Raw genomic sequence first — 8,037 nt, 5'->3', positions numbered from 1 at the left:
AATTGAACACTCTCTCTCTCTCTCTCTTCACCTTAACTTCCATTAAAACTTTTTACAATACAATCTATATACAATAGTCTTTTAAATCTTATATTACATTTATGTCACATGAAACGATCAGAGCCCTGCTCTGCGTTAGGTATTTCTTCTCTCTGTCCCCAAGAATCGTGTGGCTTGGCACTTTTTGAACGGTTAAAACCGGACCCAGGTGTCATCTAGACGACCTCATTTAGAATCGTAGAGCGCTTTGACGCGCTACGCGACCGGAGACCTGGAATTCTGAACACATTTGATTTCGTGCCCGAGATTCCCCGAGATGCTCGGCATTTCCTGTAAGTGTGAGTGATTCGCATTCGTTATTTTATAGTTCGAACTATTTTGCTGGAGTGATAATAGGACTTCCATAAGTCTGGCTACCACAGGTCGGCAGAGCGAACGGGTTCATACTAGAAAACGGTGAAGATACTATACTGCTCATTCCTACAATTAAATTCAAATGAGATGGTATTAATAAATACAAATATATATGTACAAATTTACAGCATTGAAATAGGCAGCATAAATAAACAAACAAATCTACACAGCTAACATCAAAAGCGAAGACAACAACTATTGATTTTAATTGCATCTCACTTGCCAGTTTAATGATAGAAACAAAAAAACTTTCAAATCAGCACAGAAAAATAAAATCGTAATAAAAACGTAATCTTCCGACCACCACCCGAAATATAGGGCTCAACATTCTCCAAAAATATTCATCAATCATTTCCTGTATCTTTATTTGTTGGAATGTGGAAATGGTGAACCCGGGAAATTGAATTAAACTTGAATACTAACGTGGTAAACTGGATGGGCCCAATTGTGGTAACCCGATGTCTGACTGGAGGTATACGGAGCAGGATTAGAACCGTATCGTAGTGTTACTGGTGCGAACGCCGATCTCTGTTTAACAGCAGCCGATATCATATTTACAGGAGACACGTGCAGGGATCCGGGGGTAACCGGAGATCCCATCATTGTGGGAGATATCTGATGTGGGAGTGATGGCGAGTGAGATGGTACAACTGTTACAAAAAAACAAAAAAGAAAAACAAAATAAGGATTGCGCAAATTATTGTTCATTTTTCAAATAGTTGGAGCCTCATAAATATATATTTGTAAGATTTAAACTACAAAAAAGTCAAAATATAAGATAAATAGATTATCTCTATCTCTATTATGCACATATCCTTTATTGAATTTCACAGAAACCAAAGAACATAGTTTTCAAAATTGAATTTTCATCGAGAAAAAAAACAAAAGAAAAGAAAACTAAAAAAGACATCGAAACATCACTAAACAACGCCTGGATAAAGGATGACGCGTAGTCATACTTACTGGCTGCTCCGTGTAAGAAATCACTAGTGGCGCCGACACCAGACAGTGAACCAGCACTACCATAACCATTTACACTTGAACTACTATACCCACTACCAGTACTACTGTGAGGTGTCGATCCATTTGACCCGTAACTTCGTGGAGATATACTGGAATTTTGTCCTCGGGTGTAACCTGTAAACAGATTAGGGAACACATATCAAATAAACGAATAACGAATGAACACGTGATTAGGTACCTCAAAAACACCTAAAATTGCATTCATAAATAAATTTAAATGTCGAAAACCTCTCACTCAATGAATAATGAACGGAACAAGAATTATATTGAGCCAAATAATTCCAGAATTTAATCACCATTCCTACGTTTTGAAAACGACAAGTTCACGCACCTTCTTCCCATTGGCCATTAGTAGCATCCTGGACACTAACAGCTAATTGTCCGGTGTAGGTGTTGAATCCGGAACCGTTATTCATAGCTGGTGAACGTGGAGCTGGTAATGATAACTGATTCGGGTTTCTAGGCATACTATATAAAGCCTCTGCTAAATCTGCTGCTCTTTTCAGTATAATTTCCTATAAAATATATATTTATCATCAACATTAGAATATCGATAGATTGTCAGCCTCAGTTAATCGGGTTCATCTGAACCAAATCATCGAATCAAATCGATGCTGCCATCTGAATGCGAGGTATTAAACTAACCTTGGGTAATCTTTCCGGATCACCGGGATGTCTTGGGACTAGTTTCATCAATCTTTGAAAGCCATAGTCTATCGTAGGTTCGGTTAAAGCTGAAATGTGTCAAATCACGAGAAAATTATTTTTATGAAGATTGTATTATCGATGAAAGATACGGATTGATTTAGTGTAAAAATATTTACCTGTGTAGACAAATCTTCCAGGAGCACCTTTACAGAATTGTTTTGACTTGTATGATAATGTGACTTCTACCACACCAGGGATATGACGAGGTGGGGTCTGTACTCGTATCGCGTGTGAAGTTATGAGCTGAAAGATTCATAATAAGGTTTGATTAATGCTGCCAAATGATAGATGCAAAGATTTTCGATGTGATTAATTTCTTACCTCGCTCCAGACGAGCATTGTTCCAAACACGACTTGTAAACCATCAAAGAAATTGTCTCCAATTATGATGACGGTAGTTCCCCCTGTCGTCCAGCCCTCACTCGGGCAGATAGCCTTGATACACGGTGTAGCTACAATATACCAAATACCAACAACGATATCACATCTGAATTTATCCCGATTCCATAATTCATTCGTAGCATTTGCTTTGCTTTTAATATTTTCGATAAATTATTCACTATAATTGAAGGCTGTTCTACACATTTTGAAGGTCGATATGATTATGTTTTTATCGTTTGATATTTATGGAAAGGATATTTTTTTTGGTCCCATTTATTCTCATTTCAAACGTTATAAAATGTTTATGCGTCCGAGTGTTTATTTAGAGTTGGCATAATTTATTTCGATATCATCTTATGATGTACATTCTCTCTATGTAAAACAGTTATTATATGATATGTGTTTATTCTCTAGAGATATGGGAATCCATTAGGAAATAGCAGCGCTAGAAACATACTACATCAACGATTTACACCCTCATACTGTCTGCCGTCAATATCGCCGCATATATTATCATAGAATATCAACTAGAAACAGTGATAATTATAATCGTTAGATTTGACGAGTTTTAACTGTGAGAGTTTCGGGGGCCACGTCGTATACCGTGTCGCGCGACGTGGAATACATTAGTTTTTTTTTTCTGAGCTACGCGAGAGATGACGACGAAGAAAGATGACAAATGATGAACATTGTTTCGTTGGTAATTAGCCTATCCATCTGTTGGTGTATTTCAGAAGGTATTGGCTGACTGAATATTGACAATGTCTATTCTAGATTATCCTCTATTCGAGTGTCAATGATTGTTAGTCAGGTAGAATCAACTGATGCTGATCGGCGGATTAAAATTTTCCATCACCTCTCTTCATTATGTATGTTTACACTAGTTATTTGTCTATGATGATGAAACTGGTGCTTGAGTTTGCTGATATCACGTTCACAATGATTCCCTTCCGTTTTACAAATAGTTCAATAATTATAAACGTTTTCGCGAGTCGTTTCATGTTTTCAATGCATGAAAAAAATGTGATCCGGTTCAGATCCTGTCGAAGACAAAAGAATTTTATGCGCTCGAATTCCCGAATGTGTGCTAGATACTGATATTCAAGTCGTTTTTACGGTTTGGCGGATTTACATCGGACACGGTCTGGTGGATTATAGAGTTTGAACACTGTTAAAACGAGTCTTTTGTCGTAGATTTTATATATGATAAACTATTTTGATTGACGTGTATTAAAGATCAAACGAAATGATTCGATCAATGATGAAAAAGGCATCAATTCATTCTGCAAAAAGTAATGTAAACATGACAAATAATTTCATGAGCAATATCTTAAACTGTTTCGAGGAATGTTGAGGAGGTTCCCTCGAGTCCTATCAATATTTGTCGCCAATTCGGGAAACTCTTGACTCAAGTAGGTTTAACAATACCAAAGTCACAGCCAGATTCTCCCTAGTGCCCTATTATTGATGTTAATCTGACAATACCCCCACTACACTTCAGATTTATACATGAAACCAACAAGAAAACACCATCCCATAAACATGTTTCATTAAATCACGTTCACTGTTTGATATCGGAAACAATATTTCTTCAAACAGTATCGAAAAGTGATAAATCTTTATGCAAAACGGGTGCATACTAATGTGTGACTTTTTTACTAATCTTTTAAAACATTGGTTCAAAAATAAGGATTTATGAATACGCCGAATATCGGCGAAAACTTCTTTTGAAATTTTTAACAAAGTATCTCAGCAGCAGAACGGCCAGGTCCGTCTTTTATGTGTTTTACTACGTTAACGTGTTGTCAGATATTTCGTCCATTTAGACATTATTGAATTAAACAATTTACATGATTTTCATGGTTTAATCGCGTAGAACTATCGGATTCAGCTTCTATAACCGTATCGTATTACTGCAACTTTCATGTTCTGTGGTCACTAAACATTACGGAGGATTTGCGCGTGTCTTTCATGTAGGTGAGTTTCGCCTAATTTTTGACGACGGGTCTTAATTCAATAAAGCGACACGTGGATAATTGTGTTTAGTTGGTGAGTTGGGTAATGGGTGCCGTTTTAGCGATTTACAGCGCTCGATTGATGAGTAAAGTCTTCCGCGTTCGAGAAGAACAATTATCAGTGATCACCCATTATAAAACTAATTAGAATAACAAAGCGGCTTGATTATATTGCACGACGACTGGAGTCAGCTGGCGCGCATCAGATTAGCTACATCCATCTGTCTTAGAATCCACTACACCATCTGGGGCACCCTTCACCCAAAAAAATTAAGACGGTCCCGACTGATAACCTGTTTCTTGCGATCGCGCGATCAAGAATCATTTATTGCCGAAACGTTCTCGTAAAATCGTTAATTTTTTTCAATCGCGCAAAGACTGTTAACGTATTTAGAAGAATAGAAAATGTGAATAGCTTACAATACCAACCGCCTTCTGTTGGGTCTAGTCGTCTAGCTCTGCGCCCGTGTTTACTGTTATTATGTACGAACATGTTGTCTGATACTGCCAATAGGGGGCCATCTAACGCTATGGTCGTACTCACTGCTACCTGTAAAAAAATAGAATAATTCAATTATCAGATTATTCACAGTATGACAGCATTTCCTGTTACTGTGAGATGGTGTGACAGTATTCAGAAGTCTGAACAATAACTTCATTGAGAATATATTTTTAAACGTTTAATTAAGAAATCTTTCGTCCATTATTTCCATCAGACAATTCACGCGTGATCATTTCATCTCATTCTGACAGAACTGTCACCCGCCGAAGAAACATTCTGTCAACATCAACAATATGAAATTTCTTCGAAAAAATTTAGTACAATAAACGCGTGTTCTGTATAAACCTCATGATATTCAGAGATATGGATGTTTACAATCATCTAAAACAGTTTGATTTAAGTGATTGGCTAATTTAATGGGATTTCTTGCGGTTCTTTTGTGTCGCATAAGGAGATCAAACGCGGAATGAATCGCGCAAGAAAAACTGCATAAAAGCGCAACAAAAGATGATAAATTTGTCGGCTAGACGAGCTTATACTTGACTGTATATCAATCATATTTCTATGATGCAGTTATGTAAAAAGACGCAGAAATAGCACGTTTTATAATATAATATATGAGCGCGCACACAAACTCCTTTCTTACATCGCAAAGAAAACTGAATTCGCAAAGAAAACAATTTTCTGACACCACATATCTGCACGCAAATACATTTCATCATTTTTATCGAAAGTATTTTACTATTCAATCATCACCGGCGACGGTTCTAGATCTATATGTATATACCGAAACAGTGCGCGAGAAACATTATGGAATTATTGATTTGAGATTAACAATTTGAATAACAGTTCAGTCCAGTTACATCGATATATCGAGTTTTGATCTTTATTTCCGCATCCTTTGCCGTTTTCCCACCCTTCAGCGGCATCCCCCAGCGGACCCGCAGTGTTTCCTTTCATACACGCATCGTTAAATAAAGCCGGACACCTATATACCGAACTCGGAAATGTCATCTAAAGGGGAATAAGCTCGTTAGAATAATCCGGAGTAAAATTACAGGTAGCGGAGATCTAGGGTTACTTGTGGAGCTTTTATTGTGCCGATGGTCCCATGACGCTCTGCCTTAGCTTGATTTAACAAAGCCACAAAGTGAAACAGCATCTAGTAGACTCACATCACAGCATTCAGTGAAATAATCAAAGACCTAGCCCCGGTCCCTTGTGTGGAAGTGTCATTTTTACCGACTAATTGTGCCAGTGTACAGGACTTAGTTCCATCTATGTAACATATTGTTTTTTTTAGTTATATTTCTAATCCCACTGGTTATTCACAGAATAGGAATACGATGTCTGTTCAAAGTTTCTTTTTCAAAGGTGACACGGACAAAAACGTCTTTCTTAGTAAGTAAGAATCATAGATCAAGATGTCATAAATGAACTCACCTGAAACCTGCGCATGTCTCTGGGATTGCCGGCATTTTTCAAACAATTTTGGTTGCATTTCATGAAAAACTTTAAGAAAAATCTGCAAAGATAAAAGAATATAAGAATTGAGAACAAGTTTGAAAATCATATCAGATAGAATAATGCCAGATTTCATCTGTTTTTACATTTGACATTAGATAATATTATAAGGAAAGAAAGAATTCATTATATGATCAAATTCTAAGCAACATTTCCGTAACATATTCGCACTTGAATTTTAAAATTTCAAGTCAAGATCTTTGATCCCGATTATGTAGAAAATAGTAGCGTTAGATCGTCTGATGAAAAAACACCCACTGAAATATTTAAATGAGTCTCGATGTCATTAATTAAACAAATGAGTTTAGTTTTACCACTGGGGACAACAACTCATTTGTATTTATAACCAGTTGTTTCTTATCATCTTTATCAATTCAACTGGAAACTATTTTTGTCTTTAACTGCCTCAATTTTGCCCAATTTACTTCGAACCTGATAAAACGTCCTACAGGGAACAACTAAGACTACTTGGGTATGCGAACAACGTTTAACGATGCACATGATACCCGTATCAGTATCCACAGACAAATTAGACCGGTTTCAATTCTCCGGTAGGAAATCACCTGCGAGTGACGTCGTTCGTGCGCTAAATTATCACCTCAGATGACTGATCTAGCAGAAAATACGCTTTCTAAAGACGAATCATCAACAACATCAACATAAAATACAATTAATGCCCGAACACTTTATTTACATCTATCAGCGCTAAGTTTCTTGAACAGTTTTACCAACATTTCCCGAACCAAACTCCGAACATTAATCACCGACTAATTATGTATGGAAATCGACTGACTGCAATTAACTAGTAATTTCTGGTTACCATCGAATTGAAAGGTAAATAAAAAAACGGCCGAGAGAAAATAGAATTTATCAGAACTGACGAGTGAATTTGAAATTAATGCCGAACGGCTTCGTACTGAAAGTTAACGAGTTTTTCCCGTACAATTAATTACTTTTCGCCATCAAAAACAGTAAGATTATTGGTGAAAAGTGACAGTTTGCGAGGGCAACTTTCACTTTTGATTACTGAATAACATTATCATAGAGTGAGTTAATACAGTGAACGTCAGTATAACTGCGTGTTGGTGATACGACTCACTGTCCCAATAGACCCACCTCACGAATTACTTCTGGATCAGGCATGTGTGTGCCGATAACATTACGTCCCATCGAGGGAGCCCCCAGTTCCCACTAGCGCTGCAAAAGTCCGTCTTAATTTAATTCTTTATCTCTGCACCGATGACGTTATACTATATATAAAGGCCTGTGTGTGCGTGTATGTCTATGTAGGGGTAGTTCAGCTCGCTATCAACTAATCCTTCATATCATTTTCAAAAATTCTTTTCATGAAAAAATATGTAAAGAAGACGAAATATAACCTAGTTTTATACACTGTTCGTGTTTATGTATGCGCGAGGAGGCCCGAGATTCGATCTCGGACCTCCAGTCTCGGAGGCGATCAAAAAACAC

At 37.1% G+C, this 8,037-nt stretch overlaps 1 protein-coding gene across 1 annotated transcript in view; it reads right to left on the bottom strand.

Moving 5' to 3' along the window:
- Window positions 1–230: 230 nt before the first annotated feature.
- LOC141898559 (transcription factor collier-like) overlaps window positions 231–8,037 on the bottom strand; it is a 41,740-nt gene continuing 33,933 nt past the window's right edge. Inside the window, exons 7-14 of the mRNA XM_074784516.1 lie at window positions 6,487–6,568; window positions 4,971–5,091; window positions 2,467–2,597; window positions 2,262–2,388; window positions 2,083–2,171; window positions 1,769–1,952; window positions 1,411–1,551; window positions 231–480 (exon numbers count right to left, since the gene is read on the bottom strand). Coding sequence (XP_074640617.1) covers window positions 374–480; window positions 1,411–1,551; window positions 1,769–1,952; window positions 2,083–2,171; window positions 2,262–2,388; window positions 2,467–2,597; window positions 4,971–5,091; window positions 6,487–6,568 — 982 coding nt within the window. The 3' untranslated portion in view covers window positions 231–373. The remainder of the gene's footprint in view (window positions 481–1,410; window positions 1,552–1,768; window positions 1,953–2,082; window positions 2,172–2,261; window positions 2,389–2,466; window positions 2,598–4,970; window positions 5,092–6,486; window positions 6,569–8,037) is intronic.

This window comes from Tubulanus polymorphus, chromosome 2 (assembly GCF_964204645.1).
Source record: "Tubulanus polymorphus chromosome 2, tnTubPoly1.2, whole genome shotgun sequence".
In the NCBI taxonomy this organism is placed as follows: domain Eukaryota; kingdom Metazoa; phylum Nemertea; class Palaeonemertea; order Tubulaniformes; family Tubulanidae; genus Tubulanus; species Tubulanus polymorphus.
Note: the sequence above shows the minus strand (reverse complement) of the source record. Positions and strands in the feature narration are given on the sequence as shown.